This window comes from Tiliqua scincoides, chromosome 1 (genome assembly GCF_035046505.1).
Source record: "Tiliqua scincoides isolate rTilSci1 chromosome 1, rTilSci1.hap2, whole genome shotgun sequence".
Taxonomy (NCBI): Eukaryota; Metazoa; Chordata; class Lepidosauria; order Squamata; family Scincidae; genus Tiliqua; species Tiliqua scincoides.
The window spans coordinates 178,122,913-178,149,521 of NC_089821.1; the positions used below are offsets into that span (position 1 = coordinate 178,122,913).

At 44.8% G+C, this 26,609-nt stretch overlaps 2 protein-coding genes across 3 annotated transcripts in view; one reads left to right on the plus strand and one right to left on the minus strand.

The window, feature by feature from the left end:
• DDX43 (DEAD-box helicase 43) overlaps positions 1-11,526 on the plus strand; it is a 32,453-nt gene extending 20,927 nt beyond the window's left edge. The window contains exons 12-16 of the mRNA XM_066622706.1: positions 221-348; positions 5,629-5,738; positions 6,211-6,349; positions 10,110-10,197; positions 11,413-11,526. Of these exons, the coding sequence (XP_066478803.1) occupies positions 221-348; positions 5,629-5,738; positions 6,211-6,349; positions 10,110-10,197; positions 11,413-11,526 (579 nt within the window). The remainder of the gene's footprint in view (positions 1-220; positions 349-5,628; positions 5,739-6,210; positions 6,350-10,109; positions 10,198-11,412) is intronic.
• A 4,073-nt stretch (positions 11,527-15,599) lies between these two features.
• On the minus strand, positions 15,600-25,064 carry CGAS (cyclic GMP-AMP synthase). 2 transcript variants are annotated; one of them, XM_066609580.1, is made up of 5 exons: positions 24,309-25,064; positions 22,870-23,101; positions 21,053-21,298; positions 19,416-19,515; positions 15,600-16,307 (listed from the first exon to the last, which is right to left on the minus strand). In XM_066609580.1, the coding sequence occupies exons 1-5, from the start codon at positions 25,008-25,010 to the stop codon at positions 15,953-15,955; spliced, it is 1,635 nt and encodes a 544-aa protein (XP_066465677.1). In that variant the 5' UTR covers positions 25,011-25,064; the 3' UTR covers positions 15,600-15,952. The 2 variants fall into 2 exon arrangements, with proteins under 2 accessions (XP_066465677.1, XP_066465687.1); XM_066609590.1 differs by lacking the exon at positions 21,053-21,298.
• Positions 25,065-26,609: the final 1,545 nt, after the last annotated feature.

Here is a 26,609-nt window from a genome sequence, read left to right on the forward strand (position 1 = left end):
GCAGCTGCTGGAGCTTTCCCTGGGGGCAAAGGGTCAAAGTGACCTCCAGCATGCAAAATTCCCCCACAGGATGCAACCCTAGCCACACTGGTGCATTGATGCAGGGGGCTTTAGTCATGATTTAGCTGTAAGTGTTCAGTTCTTATGTGACATTTTTTACCATTTGTAAAATAAGAGACCATAAATTTTATCAATTTTTAAATTCAATTTGATTTTACAGGCAGTAAACACAGTTAAGCAGAAGGTAGTGGTTATTCCAGAAGAAGAAAAAAGAGCTTTTACGCGTTATTTTATTGACACAATGAAGTCTAAAGACAAGGTCATCATATTTGTGGGAAAGAAACTGACGTAGGTAGCAGAAGTCTAACTCAATTATTTAGTTTTTTCTACTTTAAGCTTGTGTTTTGCTTGTAACTATTAAGTGACATCCTTAGTCAGAATGTGGTGCTGACTTTTTAATGATAAAATTTTGCTTAAATTTTATTCTGTTTTTTAGTTTAATAGTGACATTCAGTAAATAATTCCCTTCCCAAACAATAGAACAGAGCATTGTTTTCACCTCTGTGGTGCCCTTTCCTAGTTAAAATTGAGTCCTTCGTATGATATATGTGATCAAGGAGCAACTTGCAGCTTGATACTGCCTGATGAGGCAATAGGCAGGATTCTCTCAAACTCCTGGGTTCCAGCTAGGTAGTTTTTGTTTCATTTTTTCCTGGAGCAGGGAAAGTTTTTAAATTATGTAAGTTGGGTAACTTTTGTACTCATTAAATATTTCAATATGAAAAGGTTCTATAAATGTATGTATATAAAAATTGGTTGATATTGGACAGCAAACATTTAAGGAATTTTGGCCTTCACCATGCTAAAGAGAGTTTCAGACAGGGCTTTGAGTGCTTGCTTTAGATCAGGGTGGTTTAACTTTGGTCAGCTGGGGGGTGCATGACCCCCTGATGCAAGCTCATTCGAAAGTAATTGTGGTGACATGATGACATCACCACCAATTACTTCCACATTCTCAGTCTGCCACTTCGGCAGGCTCGAAGTGGAGGCGGGTGTGACTGGGCTTTTTGAACTCCATGCCTCACTGTTGCGGCTTTTCACTGTTCTGGCTTCTCACGGGAGAAGCTGGAATGGCATGACAAGGAGACTGAAAAGCCACCAACATGCCTCGCCCCACTACGGCTGATGAACATGAAGGCTCTGGAGTGCTTTTGCACTCATTAGTTGGAGTGGAGCACGGCATGCTAGACTAGAGAAAGCAGCTTAGCCAGCTGGCCTTGTGAGAGCTCCTTTCCCCATCATTTCCCTGCCCAACTTGAGCAAATAACGGCACAGTGCAATGAAGCAAGCAGGGCAGGCAGGCCCTGGATCGCCAGACACTCACCCCAGCAGTGTCTTTTCTAGTGGCTGTCTGCTGGTGTTCTTTTTGCATCTTTTTAGATTGTGAGCCCTTTTGGGACAGGGAGCCATTAGTTATTTGATTTTTCGCTGTAAACCACTTTGTGAACTTTAGTTGAAAAGCGGTATATAAATTGTATTGGCAACCTTCAGTCTCGAAAGACTATGGTATCGCGCTCTGAAAGGTGGTTCTGACACAGCGTCTAGTGTGGCTGAAAAGGCCAATCCGGGAGTGACAATCCCTTCCACACCGGGAGCAAGTGCAGTCTGTCCCTGGTCTGTCTCCCTGGCTATGGGCCTTGCCTCTTTGCCTCAGACTGTTGGCAAAGTGTCTCTTCAAACTGGGAAAGGCCATGCTGCACAGCCTGCCTCCAAGCGGGCCGCTCAGAGGCCAGGGTTTCCCACTTGTTGAGGTCCATCCCTAAGGCCTTCAGATCCCTCTTGCAGATGTCCTTGTATCGCAGGTGTGGTCTACCTGTAGGGCGCTTTCCTTGCACGAGTTCTCCATAGAGGAGATTCTTTGGGATCCGGCTATCATCCATTCTCACGACATGACCAAGCCAACGCAGGCGTCTCTGTTTCAGCAGTGAATACATGCTAGGGATTCCAGCACGTTCCAGGACTGTGTTGTTTGGAACTTTGTCCTGCCAGGTGATGCCGAGGATGCGTCGGAGGCAGCGCATGTGGAAAGCGCTCAGTTTCCTCTCCTGTTGTGAGCGAAGAGTCCATGACTCGCTGCAGTACAGAAGTGTACTCAGGACGCAAGCTCTGTAGACCTGGATCTTGGTATGTTCCGTCAGCTTCTTGTTGGACCAGACTCTCTTTGTGAGTCTGGAAAACGTGGTAGCTGCTTTACCGATGCGCTTGTTTAGCTCGGTATCGAGAGAAAGAGTGTCGGAGATCGTTGAGCCAAGGTACACAAAGTCATGGACAACCTCCAGTTCATGCGTAGAGATTGTAATGCAGGGAGGTGAGTCCACATCCTGAACCATGACCTGTGTTTTCTTCAGGCTGATTGTCAGTCCAAAATCTTGGCAGGCTTTGCTAAAACGATCCATGAGCTGCTGGAGATCTTTGGCAGAGTGGGTAGTGACAGCTGCATCGTCGGCAAAGAGGAAGTCACGCAGACATTTCAGCTGGACTTTGGACTTTGCTCTCAACCTGGAGAGGTTGAAGAGCTTTCCGTCTGATCTGGTCCGGAGATAGATGCCTTCTGTTGCAGTTCCAAAGGCCTGCTTCAGCAGGACAGCGAAGAAAATCCCAAACAAGGTTGGTGCAAGAACACAGCCCTGCTTCACTCCGCTTCGGATGTCAAAAGGGTCTGATGTGGAGCCATCGAAGACAACAGTGCCCTTCATGTCCTTGTGGAAAGATCTGATGATGCTGAGGAGCCTGGGTGGACATCCAGTCTTGGGGAGAATCTTGAAGAGGCCGTCTCTGCTGACCAGGTTGAAAGCCTTCGTGAGATCTATGAAGGCTATAAAGAGTGGCTGTCGTTGTTCCCTGCATTTCTCCTGCAGTTGTCTAAGGGAGAATACCATATCAGTGGTGGACCTGTTGGCTCGGAATCCACACTGCGATTCTGGATAGACGCTCTCTGCAAGTACCTGGAGCCTCTTTAGTACAACTCGGGCAAACAGCTTTCCTACAACGCTAAGGAGAGAGATGCCGCGGTAGTTGTTGCAGTCACCCCTGTCACCTTTGTTCTTGTACAGCGTGATGATGTTTGCATCCCTCATGTCTTGAGGTACTCCACCTTCTCTCCAGCAGAGACAGAGGATTTCATGCAGCTCAGTGACGATGATCTCTTTGCAGCACTTTAGGACTTCAGCAGGGATGCTGTCTTTTCCAGGTGCCTTGCCAAAGGCAAGGGAGTCCAGGGCCACGTGAAGTTCTTCTAGGGTTGGTTCACTGTCAAGCTCTTCCAGCACAGGCAGGCACTCAATGTTGTTCAGTGCTTCTTCGGTGACTACATTTTCTCTGGAATATAGCTCAGAGTAGTGCTGCACCCAACGTTCCATCTGCTGCGCCCGATCCTGGATGACCTCGCCTGTGGCAGACTTCAGAGGGGCAATTTTCCTCTGTGTTGGACCTAGGGCCTGCTTGATACCATCATACATCCCCTTGATGTTGCCCGTGTCAGCTGCTATCTGTATCTCGGAACAGAGCTGGAGCCAGTAGTCGTTAGCACATCTCCTGGCAGTCTGTTGGACTTTGCTGCGAGCAGTTCGGAGGACCTGCAGGTTGCGCTCACTGGGACAGGCCTTGTATGCTGCTTGAGCTCTCCTCTTTTCCTCAATGACTGGTGTCAACTCCTCAGAGTGGGCTTCAAACCAGTCTGCCGCCTTGTTGGTCTTCTTGCCGAATATGGACAAGGCGGTGTTGTAAACGGTATTCTTGAAATGCTCCCATCTGTTGGATGCGTTTGCGTCGGCCGGGCCTGGAAGAGATTCCTCAAGCGCTTGTGCAAATTCCTCCACTTTTCTCTGATCCCGGGTCTTGCTGGTATCAATGCGAGGTCTTCCTTCCTTTTTCGTGTGATACAGTCGCTTTGTTTGCAGTTTCACTCTGCTGCACACCAGGGAGTGGTCAGTGTCGCAGGCAGCACCATGATAACTGCGTGTGATCTTGATGCTGGGAAGGCTGGAGCGTCTGGTGAGGATCAGGTCGAGCTGGTGCCAGTGCTTTGATCTTGGATGTCTCCAAGAAACTCTATGTTGGGGCTTTGTGTTGAAGAACGTGTTGCTGACACAGAGACCGTGATGACAAGCAAAACTCTAGCAGGCGTTGGCCATTTTCGTTCATCCTCCCAGTGCCAAACTGACCTAAGCAAGTGGGCCATGAACTGTTATCAGCACCAACTCTAGCATTGAAATCGCCGAGGATGAACAATGGCTCTTTTACAGGGATTTTCTTGACAGTGGTGGCCAGGTCATCATAGAATTTGTCTTTGGCTTCTGCTGGAGACGACAGAGTCGGTGCATAAGCACTGATGAGAGTGACAGGTCCTGCTGATGACTGGAGCTGCAGGGACAAAATTCTTTCACTTCCCACAGTAGGTGGGATGATGGATTTCAGCAGGGTATTTCTGACCGCAAAGCCAACGCCATGTTCCCTGGTTTCGTTTGGTGGTTTTCCCTGCCAGAAAAATGAGAAATTTCTCTCCTTGACAGATCCGGAATCTGGCAGCCTAGTCTCTTGAAGGGCGACGATGTCCATCTGCAGTCTGCTCAGCTCCATGTCGATGACAGCTGTTTTGCGTGCGTCGTCTATTTCTTGCAGGTCATCAGAGAAGCCAGGTGTCATTGTCCTAACGTTCCAGGTGCCCAGCTTTAGGGCAGTAGTTTTCTGTTTTCTGTTGCATGGTGCAGAGTTGTCGATCCGCTTGTCGGTTTTCACCCTAAACCCCACGCACCCCATGAGGTTAACGGACTGTGGCGAGGCAACACCTTACTGGCTGGGGACTGCCCAGCTTAAGGCGGGCGGTAGCTGCCCAATGAGATGCAATGATCTCTCCCACCGTCGGAAGCAGCCCCTGGCGTCACGCTCTACGCCAATCGAGTGAAGACTTATAACCGGTAAACTGCTGCTTCCCGTGTTGTGCCGACGCCGTATGGCGAAGTTGGAGTGTCCTCTCCAGTGCGCGAAGCCTGGGTAAAGAAGGTATGGAGGATAGGCTGTTACCCATGCAGCAAATCCCCCCTCTCCACGTCGCTGAAATGGTCCAATGGAAAGGCAGAAGCCAATACGGTTGGTTCCAGCGGCGTCGCAGGAGTTGCCAGAACGTGACTGTGTTCAGCCATGAACTGCCTAAGGGACTCCGGCTCCTGATTTTGCCTCGAGGTTGACTCCTGAAGCCTTTTCCAGAACTGGATGTAGCCACAAGGCAGTGGAGGTTTGAGGTCAGAGTTTCCTTCTCTTAGATGAGCTGCCTTCCTAGGCTGACGAGTCCCATCTACCCGGTGGCTGTTCAGTCGCCTCTTACGACAAGTACAGCCAAACTGAGGGCCTATTCTTATCCCCAGCCCCCAGGGGAAATATATAAATACTGTATATAAATACTGTTAATAATAATAATAATAATTAATAAGGTGGGTTTGGTGGGGCTGCCAGACTCCCAGGGGCCACCAGAACCAATCTGACAGGTTGGATCATGATGCTTTAGATACATGCAATATCTCTGAATGTAGGAGCCAAGCATTTCTATATTGTTGTGTTTAATTTTTTCAGTGCTGATGACCTATCAAGTGATTTTGGTCTTCAGGGAATTCCAGTTCAGTCTTTACATGGCAACAGAGAACAGTGTGATCGTGAACAGGCTTTGGAAGACTTCAAGAAAGGTGAATTTTCAATTAGTTGCAGTCAATTGTAGCAACATTCATTCACACTGTGATGCCACTAATGTGTAAATTTTTTAAAAAATTTAAAATAACTTTCTAACACTTGACAAATATGTAACTCAGGCTACAATCCAAAACATGTTTACATGGAAGTAAGTCCCAATTGAATTGAACTGGTTTTCTTAGTAGGCGTGCATTGGATTGTACTGTAGGAAATCATTTAGAGAGTGGATTCACAGTGATGTTGTTGCAACCAGATCTCTAGAAGACACCTGGGAAAGCAACCCATTAAATGTTAGCTGTCCATTTCTGCCGTGATTAAACTATCTTTACTACCTGTCTTTTCATGATTAAACTGTCTTTTCCTATTTAAATTGTCTTTATTGGAAGGTTTTTTGTTATGCTAATTTGTGGAAAAATAAGGAAAAGTTAAGTGTGTTGTGAGTTATTGGACATCTTGTGCTTGTTTTAGGTAGAGTTCGTATATTGATAGCAACTGACTTGGCTTCCCGTGGGCTTGATGTTCAGGATATCACACATGTCTTTAATTTTGACTTCCCTCGCAACATTGAAGAGTATGTTCACAGAGTAGGCCGTACTGGACGAGCAGGGTAAGTTGAGTGAGTGTTCAGTCTAAACTAGTGAGTATATTATTGCTTGGAGGTACACCAATTTATAATTTAAAATATTTGACAGTTGCTTTTCTCTTCTAACAAGGGAGGCACTCAGGGTGGCTCACAGCATATTAAAAGAACACAATAAAATACACTATAATTTAACAGTTAATAACAAAGACATTAAACTGTATACAACATCAGAAACAATAACAAAACATCATGAAGAGCAGTGTTCTTCAACCTTGGGATCACAAAGCCTCATTTCTGGGGTTGTTGTCTGCGGGGGAGTAGTCTGGGAGTCAAAAGTAGAGTTAATAGACATCTCACAGTCCATTGGGCTTATGGAACAAGGCTGCCAGTGCCACCACCAGCACTCGGGCTCCTTCATCTTTTTCTGGGCTTGCCCTGCATGCCATCCAACCCAGCATTCCCATGGCATCCTAACTGAGCTACTAGTCCCCTGGGGAAGTCGAGCCAACCAGCCTTGACAGTACTGCAGCCTGAACACTGTGGGTAGGGCTAGCTGTTGCTCTATGGGTCACTGTGGGTAGGCTTGTGGTGATGGGTAGATCAGGCCTCAGGAGGTGAGCTGGATCAATGAAAGGTCCCCTCATAATTTATGGGGTCACAGCATGTAAAAAGTTGAAGACTACTGACTAAGCAGATTCAGAGTAAATAGTCAAACTTGGACCCCAAATTCTAAATGGAACAAATGTTTTCAGCTACTGTCAGAACAGTGGAAGTAATGAAGTCAACCTTGCATCCAGGGGCAAGGCATTCCATAGCCTGGGTGCCACTGTGGGGAAAGGGCTCTTACCAGTGTTTTCCGCATGTCCTGTATGGACAACTTCTGATAGAAGAATGTATTGCTCTTCATTTCTACAGAGAGTTAAGTATTCCTTAATCTCAAATATTCAGTTCCTACAAAGATTGCTCTTTTACAGTGGCAAGAGGACTACAGTCTTCATACTATCTCAGTGTAATGCAATAAGTCAAGTTGTTGAACTAATCTTGTTGGAATTTGGCTAGCTGTTGGAGGAGTTCTAGGCAGCAACACTTCAAAGTATAGGTGTTCCCCTGTGTCTGCAGGGGTTTCTTTCCAGAACCCCCTGCTGTTAAGTGAAACCTCAGATATGGTTGAATGCCTCCCCCCCCCACCCTCAGTAGCCAAGGGGAGCTGTGCTGCCCTCGCCTCTGTGAATTCTGGAAACAGAATCCTTGCAGATAACGAGACTCAACCTGTAGTCATTCTTGGGATCCAACTTTATATATTTGGACTTCTAAAAAGCACTTGGCAAAGTATCTTACCAGAGAATGCTTATTACTCTGAAAAGAAACAACCTCTTTTGTTTCAATAAGTGACCAAAGTACAGGAAGCAACTGTGGGAGTAAAATCCTTACTTCACAGATATTCTGGGTCTGAAGTGATGATGAGCCAGGAAAGAGATCTTGCAACTTTGGCGGATAGTTCATTGAAAATGCCAACTTGGCATGCAGCGGTTTAACAAAAAGAAAGTGAACTCCATGCTAGGTCTTACTAGGGAAAGGATCAAAACGATGGTAAATATAAACTATATAGACTACAAGACGTGCATGATTAGCACTGCTGTACTTGGTTTTAATGTAAATAGAAGTTGCAGAAGAGCAAATCTGAATTGGGACCAGCATGGAGGAGAGGGATAGTACCAATGGAGACTTTTCTTCCACATGAAATGGATGGTTACCCCCTCTTCTCCTCACCCACTCTGCATTTCCAGTCCAAATCTCACACACTGTTGCTGTTTAAACTTAAAAGCAACTAATTGCATGCTTCTTGTAATGTGTAGTTTGCCATTACAGTTCTGCCACATTTAGGATACTGTGCAGTTCTGGCTACCCCTTGTCATAAAGAATATCTTATAGATAGAAAAAAGGAAAAAGGCCACCAAAATGATCAAGGAGTGTCTTCCCTATGAGGAAAAGTTTAGTGCTTTTTACTTTGGAAAAGATGAATGAGGGGAAATGTGACAAGTTCATGAAGCCATAAATAGTGTGGAAAATGTGGATAGAGAACCTTTTTTCTCCCAATCGCCTATAGTACCAGAACTCTGAATTGTCCGTTGAAGTTGATTGGCAGTCAATTCAGAACAGGCAAAATGAGATACTACTTAACATAATGTATAAATTCAAGGAGGATAGGTCTGTCAATAGCTATTAGCTGTGATAACAAAATAGAACCTCCAGGGGCAGAGACAGTATGCTACTGAACACTAGTTGTTGGGGAGGAACAATAGAGTCTGCCTTATGTCTTCATTCCCTATTGTGGGCTTCTGAAATACATCTGTTTGGCCACTGTACAAGACAGGATGTTGGACTGAATTAACCTTTGTCTGATCCAACTGGGCTGCTCTTATGTTTTAATATTTCCTTGAAGAAATTGGATCTTCCTGTTCAGGAATCAATTCCTTTCTGGTATAGTGAATCACTGGGAAGTTATTTTAATAAAAATAAGACATGTTTACTAATCAGCTACTCAGATCTTCAGTATACAGGGTATCTCAAGAAAATGTACATACATTTAAATGAATTCTAATTCATGCATACTTCATTGTAGAAAATCAGTAGCACTCAATCATTTGAAGCAATTGAAGATATTTGTGGCGCCATTCCAGCACACTATATGGCTGCAGATCCCTTAGGCAACTATGCTAGTAGTGTAGAGATACTGTGGAAAATTTTGAGCACATGGTGTAATTACCAGAAATTAACTGGTTCAAGCAGCTGCTTCTGTATACACCATACAGTATACACATGAATTATAGCGTAATATGACATTGTAAAGTTAGTGAGTGTACATTTTCTTGAGACACCCTGTGTTTCTCCACTCCAAGTTCTCTGGATCCCCTTCATTGAATGTCTCTAAAGTCAGATGCTGCTCCAGAACTATAGCTTTCATTGCAATATACAGTATGGCCATTACCTATTTGGACATACAATGTCAGCAGTTATACTTTTTGAGAGCGAGACCTTTGCAGAAGGCAAGCTACCTAAACTCAAACATGACTTTCCACCTCATGTTGCTCGTCAGCTGATCATCAATAATAGAGATGCTGAGGATTAGAAAGCATCTAAGGATTAGAACTGTAGTGCTGGGGCAGATCAGGGAGTGCTTCTCAACCAGTAGTAAGGGTACCACCAGTGGTGTTTGAAGTGGTGCCTGGTGGTACTCGCAGGACCTGTGGACAGTTGTTGCTGCCTGGCAGCAAGACCAGGAATATAACACAACAAACAGCAGCAGGAGACTTGGTTTGGTGGAAATGGCTTTAAAGCATGATTTTCTGCACTTGAAAAAGCACTCCCGTGTACCCTAGCCTCTTATGTGTGTTTGTTGTGTCACATCTGGCTTCCCAACTCAGAAGTAACTAGCGAGGATGTAATCACAAGTTACTTCCAGTGGTATTTCAAATAGGTGGACCATGTGAAGGGATGTGGTGGGTGACAAATGTTGAGAAACACTGCTCTAATCCAAAAGATTTCAGATCATGAAGTGCCTCAAAAGTAACATTATTTTGCTGCATTAAAGGTCTGCATGTTTCACAAGAAACAATTAGAAAATTAATATATGCCTGCCCTTGTGTGTCTGTTTATAAACAGTGTGAACAGGTTAACTTTAAATATCTATATGTGCAAGATACTGGGTTTTGTTGAATTGAAAAGTATTATCTTTTCAAAGAGCCAGAAAATATTAATAACCTCAAAAATTCTTTTTTCATAGACGTTCAGGGGAAGCTGTAACACTTGTGACAAGGAATGACTGGAAAATTGCATCTGAACTGATCAATATTCTTGAAAGAGGAAACCAGGTTATGTTTACTGTACCTAAGAGAAATATTAAGAATATATTTTGGTTACCACTGGACACCACGTCAAGTACTACTGGTTGAGAAATTCTGGTCTAGACCTCTCTTGGCTAATTAATATTCTTTGGGGGACTAATACTGAATTGGTTCTAGAAAATATTTAACAGCAAATATTTATAACCTGTTATATATACTTAACTACGTAATACAGTCTCAAAAACCAGGACCTAGAGAGAGAATTTTTAACTTGCTACAAGCTTTTGCTGTTATCATATGTCTGTACAATATTACTCTCTATACCTATTGACTAAAATGGAATGGGAAAAATAGGACTATTTTTAAACAGTGTGCAGTAACAAGAAATGTGCTACAAAAGACGTCAGCCTTTCAAAGTACCAGACAGAAGCTAATCACAAAGAATTGAACGTGCATGGAATCTCACCTTAACTGTTCAGCTTGAATAATATACTGATGTTGTCTATTTTTTGTAGTACAGGTTGAGGCTCGTTATTCACGAGGGTTCCATTCCAAGAACTCACGTGGATGGCAAAAAACACACTATAGCAAATCAATTTAAAAAACAAAGTCTCTTTCACCAGGTGATTTAAAAACAGCCTTACTGACCTTTTGAAATGCACACAGAGTCAGTATCTCTCCAGGAGCTTAGGCTTCACTAGGAGACAGCGGTCCCTGCCTTCACCAGGAGCACCAGCAAGGGGGAAAGAATGGAGAAGGTGATAATCACTGCAATTTAGCCTTCTTTCACGTGCTCAGGGGGAAGGAAGGAGTGAAGCCTGCAGAGAGAATGATTAATGGATTGTCAGCCGGCTACCTTCTCTGGCATTATTAAACAACTGTTTAATTTAAAGGGCCCTTCTCATCTACTTTGAGACAGAAAAATCTGTGGATACTTAGGTTATACTTGTAGTCACTTGCATGACTGCAACAGTAAAAAGCAATTTTTTAAACTTGATTTTAAAGGGGTGCATTTTTCCCCTTCTCCAGAGATCAGCACATTCCTTCTCATTTGCAGGGACCATTTGTGTTGAGTTAAATCCGTGTATAAAAAATCTGTGTATAACAAGCCTGGACCTGTAGTCTTAAAGCTTGAGGGAGAACCCAATTTGACAAGATAAAAAGTGTTATGAATTCATAGAAAAACGAACATTGAAGAGTGACCAGTTCTTTGAAATTTTGATGTGGTTATTTAATTACTAGGCAATTCCTGAAGAACTAACTTCAATGGCTGAAAGATATAAGCAATTTCAGATGAAGAAAGAAATGGAGAAGGATTTAGGAAGGCCACATGGGAAATCACGAAAAGGTTTTTAATTCAGTTGAAGATACTTGAACATCGTGAGTACCTGTGGTAGTAACAATGCGATAAGATACCATATTTGTCCAATCTTATGAATATTTTTGCTACAAAACTCGGGAGAATCTGGTTCTCAGAATGCATATAAGTGCAATAAAGTGCATTTCCAGATTTGAAAAAAGATTTCTGACTCCATTTTTCAATATACACTTACAGATTAAGCATTGAGTGGTTTGATGGGTTTTGGTATAATCTGAAGTCATTTGATACAGCAATCTTGCTGAACTTGAGCTAGTCATTTTCAGACTTGGAGACTTCTTTGGGAGCCTTATGTACATTAACTTACATTTTGTGGTAGAAAGGCAGAATTTAAAAGGAGCATTTTGAAGTAGTTTGACAATGGTGATCTTAATATGACACATCATAGAACTTACTGTTATACTATATTACATACTTTCAGGAAGAGAAACTTGCACAGAGAAGCAGAAATTGTCAGCTCTGTAATTTGTCTACATTTGGGTACTAACATCTGGATCATTGAAGTTCAAAAATACTGGAAATTATGCTGACATAATTTTCAAAATGTTCTTTTCTTGTAATATATTGTGACAGAATTATTAGGTTTCCATTTTTGATGTTTTGGTTACAGTAAAAAACTTAATGCTTTAATATGATAAATATTTTTTGATTCATTTTGATTCTCGTTTCATGTTTTAATTGTTTTGTTGGATGGTACTTAGAATAATGTTGACACACTTCTAATAAGTTCAAGATAAGTGAGGCCAGCAGAAATCCTTCTCTACTTTAATTTAGTCTTACTGTGTTTGAGTGCTATGTTCTTTTATGAAAAAAACATGGAAATGTGTATTGATGTATTCCCATATCTAGTGAGTCCCATTTGTAGATTAATGTTGATTCTAAAAAACTGAGCAGGTATACAGTAAAAACCTTTTGGTGACCATTTTTCTAGCAACATTTTGGCTTCTGAATCTTTATTTGTACAAAAATTGTGCACTGTAAGAGAATAAAAAGTGGTTTCATGGATCTACGAAAAGGCTGTTTTTATTTGCTAAATAAAAACCTTTCATAAAAAAAATTATACACACCTTTTTCATATATGTTCAAGAAAGAACTTCTTAGATAGTATTGTCCACCTTCCTGAGAGTTATGTACATCTTATTGTACCTGTTAGTTACTGAACCATTTTACTTCCCCACATACTATCAGAGGATTATTTGTCTTCTGGGTTTCACTTCTGCATTTGACTGCATCTAGTCTAGTGTGGCCAAGAAATGGGATTTTTTGAACTAAACGGGTATGAGTAGGTTAAATCATAAAGGTAATATGGTTGCAGCCAACAAGAAAAAAATCTTCTCTCCCTCCTCAAAAAACACTTGGGAAGGATTTAGCTCTCCTCATAAAAAATGTATCTGAATGCATATTTCTCTGATGGAGAAAGGACATACCATAGATGGGTTAGCTCTTCATCCAGTCCAGTTGAGACTCCCTATGCTGGGCTCTTGACTTCCCAGACCAGCCCTGCCTCACAATTGAGAGCAGTCACCAGTCGAGTAGCTCTGGTTGCGAATTTGCAGAAAATGAAGAATTTTGCTGCCTTCTTCCCTAAAGTTCTGCATAGGGACGGACTCCTTAAGGGTCAGGAGAAGGAATTTGTTTTTTGTGGTGGCAAGCACCTCATTGCTATTGTTGTAAGCATTTAATTAAAATACTTGCATGGGGGAGAGATTATCAAGGCTGCTTTGTTTTTTACTGCCAGCTTGTTTTTCTCCAGTGGAAGAGAACATCATCTTAAAGCCAACACAACTGCTCTCCTCACCAGCTTCAAAGCACGCTGAGACCCAACCGGGTCAAAGCGTGGTCTGTGCTGCTTAGTGGTGGCAGCAGGCAATAGGGATATCAGCAGGGACCACAACCTAACTGGCATGCAGTTCAGCATGAGCTGGTCAGGTGGTGCTTAATAAGGTGCTAAAGAGCCCCAAACCTGCCGAACAGCAAAGACCATCTTTGGGAGGTCCTGATGAGAATGGTCACCATTTTGGTTCCTAAAAGCATGGGTGTTTTTTTTTCCTTTGGTTGTGCTTTGGAATGTTGGTTCAATAGTCAGTACAGCTGCAAAACATTGATTTTAACTGTCATTGGTGTTCATCTGTTGGCTTTTAACTGTCACTGGTGTTCATCAGCTGTAAGTGTGGGAGAGAAACACAACCATGGCATGATTACAGATGCACTATCTGTGCTATGAGCTGAAGTACATGTGGGGTGGTAGATAGGGTATTGCTTGTCTCTAAGACTTATATATAAAGGACTTGAAAGAATTAAGACAAGCTTAAGTTGCTATAGATCAGGCGTGCTCAAGACGTCGATCACGATCGACTAGTCGATCGCGAAGCAAAATCCGGCCGATCATGCGCCGAGCTTCCCGTCCGCCATGTTGAAAGGGGTGGGAAAGAGCCCCGGAGCTTCCCAATTGGCCTGCCATCGCATCCGGGACACTCGGCGGCGCCGGGCCAATCGGGAACAGGCCTGCGTGGGGCGAGTGCGGGGGCAGGCACAAGCATCAGGAGCGGCGCCGAGGGAGGCTGGTGCCGAGCTGCCCCCACTGTGGCACATCCCCCGGGGGCGGCGGTGCGGGAGCCCGTGGCCGGTGGGGACGCTCTGGTTGCTGCTGCTGCCCCACGCGGGCGCAGCCATCCCCGCCTCGGGCGCTGCGAGGCTGCGGCTGGCAGGAGGGTGAGCACCGCCTGAGGTGCCACCGAGACCTCCTCCCTGGGGACAGGTAAGGGGAGCCCGGGAGGAAGCGCGGTGCAGCGCTGGGCAGGGAGGGCGGTCCTGGAGCACCAGGGTGGCTGCAGCTGCAGTCCTGGCTGCGCTCCTTACCTGGGAGTAGCCCCGTTGACTCGGATGGGGCTTGCTTCTGAGTAGATCTGCCTCTGAGGCTGCGGTCCTCTCCTCACTTACCCAGGAGTAAGCCCCATTGACTAGCATGGGACTTACTTTTGAGGAGACACCATAGGGCTGGGCTCTGAGGTTGCAATTCTGTCCACATTTACACAGGAATAAGCCCCACTGACTCTAATGGGACTTACTTCTGAGTAGACATGCATAAGGTTGACCCAACACATCTAATTCTGTTATGGCAAATGCTATTATTGTAAAAAAAAAACTGGTAGATCTTGCTGAGTTTCCAAGTAGCTCTCCAGCCAAAAAAGTGTGAGCTCCCCTGCTATAGATGAACATCTGGTGTGAGGAGTCTGAAAGGTGTTCATGGAACTAGTTCAAGAAAAGTTGGATCTCAGTTGCTCGGCAAATTGAGAAGTCAGGATCAAAGCACATGGAGTCATGAGATCTAATTGGCCCTGCCTTGTAACTCACCAAGGCCTAAACTATTTGTATGGAATGCCCATCCTCCACCAGAAACAGGAATTACCGAAGGTAAGATAAATTCCTATTTTCTTCCTACTGCTGCAGTTCACTTCTATAGGAAGAAACAAATTGCTCTGCCCTTGAGAACTTGTACTTGCCTCTTAATGGCTCAGTTGCTGTGCAGTGTCCCCCATGTATGTCTGCAGCACAGAACTACTGTTTAAATATAGAAATGGCAGACGTATCTATTTAAGTCCAAGTGGTAAAATTGAGTTGGTTCCATTCCTCAGTCAGGTAACTTGATGACACCATCTGTCGTATACAGGCATCCCTCCATATCTGCCAGGTTTCCATTCCGCCCCTCCTGCAGATATGGAAACCATGGCTGTAGGGGAACCCTATACAAAGTACAGTACTCCACAATCCATGTGCACCTTACACTTGTGTGCTTCCACTGCTAGTAAAGAAAAACATTTTCTTGGTTAACAGAGGACGAGTTCCTTGCTTAATTAACCCATTTTTTCCTGGTGCAAAGGTGTACACATCTGGTCCCTGTTGTATAGATATAATGTTGGGCAGAAAATGTCAAATACTGGAAAGTGTTTCTAATTCAACAACTAACTAATTTCCCAATGAACTATAGCACAGTGATGTTTAAAACTTAAACTTAACCATAGATATGTAAAAGGAGATGAAGTGTAAGAACTTATCAGAATTTGTCTAGTTTTATTAGATGTGGCAAATTATGTTTCTTAACATACTTCATAGATAAGACAGAATGATCAAATCACCTTAAAACTTCCAGTTTGATGTGTTAAGAAAGTGGTACAACTGTTCCTAAAGATAAAATTTTTGTTATTTTGTAACTGTTAAACATTTAAAAAGGGGGGCATAAGAGAGGACAAAGTGGAATGGAAAGAAGAGAGACCTCTGGTCTCCTGCTGCAACACACCCAAATGTTCAGAGTCCTACGTGCACTCTGTGTGTTAATGTTTGTAAGGTTCAAATTCAAACAATTTCCAGTTTTATTTATGAATTCAAGTAGTTCCAGTTTTTAAGCTACGGTTCAAGGGAAAATACCGGAAACCTGTTGTTTCTTTCGTTTTCAATTGCTTTTGTAAGTGCCTTACACTTCACTATTTCAATTCTGTCTGTGCTGAAGAAGTTGAACTCTGGAATAAAAAAGTGTCTGAGTGCGGCACTTTTGAGACAATCTAGAAAAAAATCCAAAAATTTCTCAAAGCAGTCGTCAAGGTCTGTCTCACGCCACTCGCTATCATGAGGCCACTTGACACACGCCTGGAAAAGGGCAGTTTTGGCATGATATGAACAGAATTTGTCAAACTGATTTCTGTTCTCATGCTTTGTTTTCAGCAGCTCCAGGAGGTACTTCAGAAGTTTAAGACAAGCTTTCCTGTTGGGAAATAAATGAAAATATATTGTAACACATTTTTACCACAGAAATGCAATTTGGTCCTGTAGGCTCAATGGAGACATTTACAGGTTGGCTATTGTTATCGGCAGATTCAGTACTTGTGGAGTTCATAATCTACACGTTCTGAACCCACAGGGCAGAGCCCAACTGGACCTTCTGAAGGTGACTGGAGCTGCGCTCTGGTCATCTCCAGTGTTCTGAGGACTGCAGAGGCCATGCGCGTCCACCCATGGCTTCCATGGGCCTCACAGTACCCATTTAGAGGGGGAAGAAATGTGACTTCCGGTTTCTTGTGGAAACCGGAAATGGCGTTCATAAGCCTTTAAAAGGCATTCTGATGGTCAGAATGGAAACCATCTGTGGAAACCAGAAGTCACTTTTTCCCCTGCTCTAAATGGAGGCCGTGCAGATGCGCATGGCATCTGCAGGCCTTCAGGGGTTTTTAGGACCCCTGAAATCTATGGCCTCAATTATCTGCAGATTTCAGCGTCCACAGGGGTTCCAGGAATAGAACCCCCATGGATACCAAGGGATGACCTGTACTTGCATATACATACCATGGATTTCTAGCATGAGCTGTCTGCAACAGAGTCAATGGGTGGCCTAAAAAAGCTATGCTCGTCCTTGCTTTAGTTCATTTCCTGTGCAATGGGAAGAATAAAACAGGCCAACACACATTTTGCTTCCTTAAACGTTACACCAATTCCTGGGTATATTTGGTGCGCCGATTCCAAAAAATGGCATCCGTTTTGCCCTATCACATCTAGTTTTGGAGACATACCATAGCCTCTTTAGTGAATGGTTCAAGCAGCTTCCTTATGAGGAAGCCTACACCATGGCTTCCTCATGAAGAAGTTGCTTGAACCATTCACTAACAAGGCTATATTATATCTCCAAAACTAGACGTGATAGGGCAAAACAGATGCCATTTTTTGGTATCGGCACCCCAAATTCATATCAAACCACCATATTTGGGGAAAACTTTTCTGACCCTCAATTTTGTAGGCCTGCGTAATAGGCAATCTTATGTCGGCTTTTCAAACTGGGGCGTCATGATGGGAGGGCCCTGGCTCTCTCCCCTTAAGGAGTGGGGGGCAGCAAGGAGGCAGGGAGGAGATAGCGATGCAATCCTCAGGATCACACCACTTGGGACTGCAGGGGCTTGCCTGTACTTACCAGAACCTCCTGCAGCCCCCCGGGGGTGAGGGAGCCATGTGTGACTATCTGCAGGACTTCCCAAAGCTTAAGAAGTGAAAGTGGAACGATCGTGCTCCGTTTCCGATTTTGCGAAGGCAGGGAGTGATAACTCCACATTCACTTCTAAAGCTTCGGGGAGCCCTGCAGACAGTTGCGCAGGGCTCCCTGCACCCCTGGGAGGCTGCAGGAGATTCTGGTAAGTACAGCCAAGCCCTTGCAGCCCCCTGAGCGGTGCAATCCTGGAAATTGTGGCACTGCCTTCCCCCTACCCCCGCTGCCTCACCCCCGCCCCTGCAAGGACTTATAGTGGCTCAAACTCTCTCCGGGAGTTCACTGCTACCTTATGTCCATGTGTTAGAAAAATGAAAGCTAGTAAAATACTATGCAAATTCAGAAATTAGATACACAAATAGTTGTGGCTTCAAAAACAAGTCCCTGGATTTTAAAAAAGGTAATTCAAAACTCTTATGGCAAATATGACTTGTGTGTTACAGCTGTTACTAGAGACCTGTTCACTCTACCTATTAGAGAGACAATGCAGTAAAACTTGGGCTTCCATATACTGTAACTTTGCTTTAACCCACAATGAAAAAGTTGCATCTGATCAGGATATATTGTGTTTATTTAAGAGCTATATCTGCCTGCAGGTGTGACAAACACCCCTTCCCTCTAGACTGGCAGAGAAGGTATCTGTGAAATAATGTGTCCAAATAAACATTGTAAACCTGGGCCAAGCATTACCTTCTCCTGTGAAGAAGGGGTACCCAACACTTTTTTTAAAACTGTCAAGAAGCCTCAACTCAGTAATAGCTGGGGGGGAAAAAACCTTAAGAACCATACCGCTTTAGGCAATCTGCCCAAGGCTTGAGTGGCACTACCAGCTGCTAGTGGAATTGTGATGTACTCCTGAACAACTTCCCAAACATTAGCTTGCTTAAGGAACTGTGAGCAACTGTGAAATTAAAACCCTTTTTCTTACATCCCTACATAGGCTGATCCACAGCTACATATTCTTTTTACAGCACAACAGTAGAAAGTAGGACTGAAGCAAACTAACTCCCCTGGTTTTTCCAGTCACTCATAGGCAGTGGAATTTAGGAAAAGCAGAATAGAAATATTTTTAACAAGTACATTTTTAGGAGTTGAACAAAATAGGGTCAAAAATGGAGGGCAAACCAATTGTGGCAGAAGTGGCACTGACATACTGAAGATGAGAGAGGAGCGTGTGAGCCTGGAGAAGCTCATTCTCATAACACTAAACCATGGCTTAGCATTATGTCTAAGGGCCCAATCCTATCCAACTTTCCAGTGTCGGTGCAGCTGCAATGCAGCCCTGAGGTAAGGGAACAAATATTCCCATACCTTGGGGAGGCCACTGTGACTGTCTCTCCACCACAGGATGTGGTGCATGCCCCATTGGCACAGTTGCACTGAGACTGGAAAATTGGATAGGATTTGACCCTGAATTGGCTATAGTGAGACACCTATCTCAAGATTTCTGTGCCACATGTCTTCACTGAACTGTTAAGCACCCAGCTTTTGTTCCTGAATATAAGCTATTTCCAGACATAGCATTCCAGGGCTCTGCCAGTCCCCTCCCCCACAGGCCTGTTCCTCCCCCTGCCCCAAAAGCCCACACCACTGCCTGGAGCTCTCACCTTCTTCTGGGCTGCATCCTTCTGATGCCGACCCAGTGCCGTAGGGCGCTGGCCTGACACTCCTTTCTCAGACAGAATAGGATTGGGCCCTTAGAGTGATGCAGCCAGTGCACTGAGATTTCCCATTTCTTGCTGATTAACGAGCAATTGCCCAAGCAGTTTCCAGACTGAAACAATGCCTAAGGTATACAGGAGTAATTGGGATAACAATAATGCCATTAAAGAGACTCACCTACAGCATTTTTTCCCTTCCCTTTCACAGCATGTCTTTTCATTGCCATGATGCATGATTATATCCTTTTCAATATGTGAGAAAGAAAGTCTCCAACAGTCTTGTAAGTAAACAAAAATAAAAACCAAAGAAGACAAGTTATTGCTAGGGGTGTGTTCTTGTTTTGTTTTTGTTTGTTTTTTGTTTAAGACTAATAAAAACACATAACACCTTTTTGGTATTAAATATCCAAATAAAAACACAACACATCACATTTAGTGTTTAAGATATTTTCCAGAAATTAAAATAGGTTACATTTCCAGTTAGAAAAATATACTGCAGTTGCATCTGCTGACACTGTATCACCAACCCAGTACAATTTAAAGTAATTATAATTTATAACTTAAAATACACCCTTGGAATAAAAACACAGAACACCACAAGTTGCTACTTTAATCAAGAAATTTTGGAAAAAATCTTACCAAAAATACACATCCCTGATACTGATTCAATACCTATTCTAGCAGTGATTGGAAATCTTTTGTTTTAAATTACAAATTAAAATACTGAAAAGATGGCCCAAATTCTTCAAGCAGTTGATCAGTGATTACCTTATCTAATCTTTGGAGATGTTGTGAACATTGCAACTCCTAAAAGCAAGCTGTATAGCACACTTTTCACCATGAAATGACACAACTGCTACCCTAGTGCTACCCTAGCACTGGTCTCAGATGTGCCACTCTGTGTAGCTATGCTGGGCACTTTTAAGTAGCATCCTGAAATACACTATATTAGCCTTGGGGCAAGAAATATTGCCCCGTTCTGTCCCAAAATGAAAGGTGCAAACAAAATGTCTGCCACAGTAGCACTATATCACAACCCAGATTGGGCTGTTTGCTTCCAACCCCTAATGTTTTACACACTTTTCTCCTTGCATAAGGATTGGTAGAAGAGGCAATAATTCCTATTTCTGTAATCCCTTCAGCTAATCTGATAGCACACAACAGATAATCAAGCAGTGTGACAAATCCTCTGTCTCTGCTCTGGTATTATAGCAGCACCTTCATCACACTGTGCAAAGCTATGTGTTTGAGGGAGGGACTAGGCTGCCTGGCAGGCTCACTTTAACCCAGTGGTTCTCATGCATGTAGCACCGGGACCCATTTTTTAGAATGAGAATATGTCAGGACCCACCAGAAGTGATGTCATAACCGGAAGTGACATCATCAAGCAGGAAAATGTTTAACAATCGTAGGCTGCAATCCTACCCACACTTACCCAGGAGTAAATCCCATTTACTAGAATTGTTAAAAAAAAATATACGTAGTAGCTTGTTAAAAGTGTAGGTCTGTAACATTTCCCCAAATGCAGTCACATACTGTGGTAGCATCGTCTAATATACTAAAAATAAAATATTGAAATGAATGGGGTCCCACCTGAAATTGGCTCACAACCCACCTAGTGGGTCCCAACCTACAGTTTGAGAAACACTACTTTAACCTAAGGTCTTGTGCAAAACCAGGGCTGCAATCCTATGCTTATTTAAGTCCCACTAACCTTACTTCTGAGTTAACAAGCCTAGGAGCATGTTATGCTGTTTAACCATCCTATGTTTAACCAGACTATATCACAGACATGGCTATTTTTCTTTTCAGTACCTATTAAACACTTTCCATCCTTGACGTTCTTAGGCACTAGGCAGAGTGGTGCATTGCGGAAATCCTGTTTTACTTTTGTTCCTAGCCATCGTTCAATGTTGAGGCCGTTCTTTGTACTGGCACACTGGTTATGATAACCACCTTCCAAAGCAAGGATGATATCTACTGATATCTCAGTAGGCTCTCCAATGAGAAGGGTCACTGCTGGGCATCCAGGCTTCTTTTTCTCCACTTGCACTTTTTCTTCTGTTAATGATAAAAAGTGAAATGCTTTTCCCCCCCCATACACAATGTACTTGAGAGGTTCAGGTAGTTTCTTCACACAACTGTGCGCAAAACGCTGGAAACTCATAAAAAAGTTACATAAACACAGTGGGGAAGCATTCGGAATACGGCTGATGCAAGATGCAACATGCACCAGCACAAGACATAAAACTACTGAAGTTCCCTGAGGACCCCAAATGCCATTGTGAATGGTCAGGGGACCTTTGGGAACAGCAAAGGATGCAGCACAGAAGCCTGCAGGGGGAATAGCCCAGAAACCCCAAGTAGAGCAAAGCACCTGATATCTACCCTTGCAGGTTCTGGTCATTACCCTGTCCCCTTATTCCATCTCAGCAGGGGTTCTTAAGGGTGTTTTGGGGAACTTCAGAAGAGTTAAGGAGCAGAAAATGTGCCTTACACTGGTGCATGCTGCACTAATAGTACACTCTAGATCAGCCATTTTCAACTGTGCCATGGCACACTGGTGTGCCGTGAATGATCCCCAGGTGTGCTGTGGGAATTTGGGAGAGGGTCATTTATCAATAGGACCATTGGGGGATGTGAGCCCCCACTGACAGTAAAGTGTGCCTTGTCAATTGTCAAAAAGCTGATGGTGTGCCTTGACCATTTTAGTGCCTTGCCAGTGTGCTACGAGATGAAAAAGGTTGAAAATCACTGCTCTAGATGCTGCCAGTATAAATGAATTAGAGAATGCACATTGTGCCCAAGAAATTCAATGCCAGTGAAATTATTGCATTACTACTGACACATTATGGAAAGAGCAATGTAGTAAAGACATCCTACTGATCTGCTGCTCTTTCTCTGAAGCAGAAAACTATTAAGTCCAATTTAAATGTGACAGTACAGCATTACATGTGTCATCTAAACTGTGATCTCAGTCACTATACAGGTGTCCCAACAGGGCTTGCTCAGGCCTACTAATAGTGTACACAATGCACAGTGCACACAATGCTAAGGGCCCAATTTCACCCATTCATCTTCCGTTGCAGAGAACACTGCAGGGTATCTTGTCCTTGCCTGCAAGCATCAAATTGAAACTAAGCCTTAGATTCTCTGAACCACAGTTAAAAAGGCAACATATAAACACAGTTTAAATGTAGCTTGTCGACAGAATCATTTGAGAATTGGCTTAAAAACCTTCATTTAAGAGTGTCTATGAGCATTTCACATTTAAATGTCAAATTCTCTTTTGCTATGTGACCCGTCCTGTGAGGGAAAACCATGATGGAAACCAGATACTGTCCATGGCAGCCATTTCTACAGTTGTGGCACCACTTCTTTCATATCTGCCCTTCTGAGCAGTAGTTGACACTAATAAAAAGCAGGATCTCACTTATACTGCAGTTTTTATTCTGGGAAACTAAGATAGTAATCAAGAATTTGTAATACTCAAGCATTCCCATCTACAAGGAAACAGTGTTTTTAACACTGTGCTATGTCCTATTGATTTAAATAAAATCTACACCGGTATTTTTTTGAAAATGTTGCTCATCTCAGAGGAGGACAAATATAATTTTAAATAATAAACTTACCTTCTATTTTTTTTACTTCTTTTATAATAATGTTCCTTATTGCTGCAAGCATCTTGAAAGCTGAAAGTCGTTCGTTATCATCTAAAAAACCACTTAAGTGATTTTCTGCAGGACACCTTTTCAATTTTACACAATAAAAAGCACCAGTAGAAGCACTTGCATCACAGGGCTCCAGCTCAAATCTTAGCTGTGGCAATTTAAGCATAATATCAAACTCATCTGGTTTAGATATCTGAAAGATAGACAATCCAAAATACTATATGTAATACATACGCGAATAAAACACAACACTAACCTTGTGGTCAGTCCCACAATTATCTCTATCATATATGGTCAGGGGAGCATCATCTTGACTTAAGGCCCAGTCCTAGTGTTCCTTGGAACTAGTGTTCCATCAGCAGGCCTGCCCAGTCAGCACAGAAATGTAACAGAGCCACCAGCGCAAGCAGCTGGTGACCCTTGCATGCACACCACTGGAGCACCCAACCATTACCAGAGGAGGCACTAGTGATGAGATTCACAGTGGGTAGGGAAGAGTAACAGATTTTTTGGGGTGGAACCAACTGTGTATGTGTTTGCGTCAGGGGATGGAGGAGCGAATCCAGCAGTAGTTGCATATACCAGATCCTATACTCCATATTTCAGACCACCCACTCCCTGGCTCTGCTTGGACATACACCAAATGTATAGCTGGCGTAAGTCCAAGAGACCCGGAAGTCCCACTCACAGGACTCCTGTCCCTCCCCCAATAGCAAGCAATGCATACCTTCATGCTACAGCATGGCAGGGGGATAGGATAGGGCTGTAAGTGCCCTAGGTAGGGATTAGATGTGCTATATGGTTATATCTGAGCCTCAAAATCTGAACAAGCAAAAAAATTGTTAGCTATGAGAGGCAGGCAAGGACTAGAGCCATTTGAACAGGTTTTAAATTATACCTACAAGTTCATAAGAAATGAACAATCCTACCAATCACAAGCCTCTACAGAGTGTAAGCATTAGTTTTGAGAGTTGTTTTTAAGCCAGCAGTTTTAGTTTTTGCTTTAAAATATATATAAACTCAGAAGCTGCAGGAAATTCCCAAGAATCCAAAATATATTCATAATTTCTGCTCTCAGAACTCCAACCTAAGTCAAATGTAATCATTTCTGCTCTCAGGTGAAGAACACTGAAAAAGTGTCCATGCAGCAGGTGTAATATTTGAATGGTGGATGCTGCTATCTGCCACGACAACTTTCAGGCCCGTATTGCATTGTTACTCCCAGGAAAGTGTGGCTAGGATGGCAGCCTGAGGCCGCCATCCTATCCACACTTTCCTGGGAGTAAGCCCCATTGACTAGAATGGGACTTGCTTCTGAGTAGACAGCATAGGCTTGGGCTGCGAGTCTTTCTGGGAAGGGAGCGCCTTCAGCAGCAGCAGGCCTGCGCTTCGCCACCCACCTTGAGATGCTCGTAGTAGCTGCCGGTGCCCTGAATCTCGATGGAGCTGAAGCGCTGGTCCTTCTTGATGGCTGCGACGAGAAGGTCCCTGACCCTGTTGACCCGCTTCGAGGCCCTGGACACGGCCTCCTGGCGCAGGGCGATGGTCTTCAGCACCTCCCGCAGGCTGCGGAAAGGCTTCGGGTCAGGCGCCTTCGCCTTCTGAGAAGCGCGCTTCTTCTGGGGGGCGGCGTCAGACCCGTCCCGCTGCGCCTGGGGAGCAGCAGCTGCTGCTGCGGGCTCCGCCTGGGGGGCGACCCCCTTGCCCTTCTGGGACGCCCTTCTCCCTTCCCCGGACTCCCTCCTGCAGGCGGCCGCTGCCCTCCCCGGGCCGGGCTCCTCCGCCTTCGGGGCGCGCGCCTGCACTCCCCGGGCAGCGCCGGGCTTCCTCCCGTCCTCCGGCTCCGTCCTCCGGCCCGCCTGGGCAGGCTCCCCCGCTTGCGGGGCGCCCTCCCTCCTCCGCTGGGCAGCGTTTCTGCCCCCAGGGGCGCACTCTTGCCCTCCGTTCCCACGCGCCGCGCGGGTTCTGGCGGGCCCCGCGCCGAGCGGCGGTGGAGGGCTGCTGACTTCTTCGGGGGCGTCCCTGGCTGCTCCTCGCGCGTGGGGGGCTTGAGGGGGCTTGGCGGCGGAGGCCTTCCTGCACCCCTTCCCTCTCCCGCCCATCGCGCCGCGCCGCGCCTTCCCTCCAAGAGCCAGCAGAACAGGCGGCTGCGCCTCCCGCCCGCCCAGTCAAAAGGCCCGCACTAGGCGGGCGCCAGGAGGCGTCTCCGAAAGCGGAGAAACGAAACTCTGCCCAGGCAGCCTTCTCCCCCTTCGCGCCCGGCTCGGGCTTCGCTTCCCTTCCCTTCCCTTCCCACGACCAGTTCGGCTTCAGTTTCTTTTCTGAGCGCCAGACAATAGCCTCTGTCAGTGTTTCTCAACCAGTGGTGCGGGTGCCACCAGTGGTACTTGAGGTGGTGTCTGTGGTACTTGCTTTGCCCCCAGACCCGAGTTTCTCAACCAGTGGTATGAGTACCACTTGAGGTTGAGGTGGTGTCTTGCTGGACCCCTGGACTAGTGTTTCTCCAACAGTGGTACGGGTACCACCAGTGGTATTTGAGGTGATGTCTGGTGGTACTCATGGGACTCCTGCCACCCAGCAGTGAAACCAGGAACGCAACACAACAAATAGCGGTTGGAGGCTTGGCTCAGTTCTGTGCTCGAAAAAGCCCTCCCTTCCACCCTGAGCCTCTTACTGGTGTTTGTCACATCACATCTGGCCTCCCAACCCAGAAGTCACTGGCGATGATGTCATCACCAGTTACTTCCAGTGGTACTTCAAATAGGTGAACCATGTGAAGTGGTATAGCGGAGGACAAATGTTGAGAAACACCGGTCCATGTCAGCAGTTCCCAGACTTTTTTGACTGGCGGCTCCCTTGAGCCTACTGGTTCATTGACTTTCCATTAGGGCTACAATCCTATGCATTGTATAGGGCAGGGGTGTCCAAACTTTTTGGCTGGAGGGCCACATCTCTCTGACACTGTCAGGGGCCTGGAGAAAAAATAATTAATTTACATTTCAAATTTGAATAAATTTACATAAATTAAATTAATGATGGAACTTACATGAATGAATGAAGGTCTTGCAATAGCTCAAGGCCTACAAAAGGCCTTGCACAAAGCAAGACTGGCCTTTCCTTCCCTGCTGCTGCTGCTGCTGCATCACAGATGTGGAACAGCAAGCAGTGGAAGGAGCCCTCATCCCACAGCTCATGCAAGAGGTCAAACAGTCACTCTCACGCTGAGAGCAGTTGCGTCGGGACTCCAGCAAGTCACAGGGGGGCCAGAGGCTCATTGGAGACTGCAGGCTCCCCAAGGGCCAGATTGGGAGTCCCTGAGGGCCACAAGTGGCCCCCAGGCCAGAGTTTGGGCACCCCTGGTATAAGGTGATGGGTTTTTTGTGAGGATTCCCCAGCTCCCCCAGCTAGTTTCTAAGGCTTCCCAGGGAGCCACAGCTTGGTTTTGGGGACCACTAGTCTATGTGATGCGACCTGTGTTGGCGTGACCTCCACTGCACTACAGCGATTGCAAGGGAGTTGGGCAGTGTGATAATGGCAGTGAGGGAACCAGGACAGGTGTTCACGATGCTGGCACTCAGTCATATTCCAGCCAAATCATAATTGCTCTTCTGGCAGAAGAAGGAAGTGCCTTTTTCCAACAACATTTCAGGGAAGAGTTTGAATGCTGGTAAAGAACATTATCCTCCAACCACAAAGCCCTT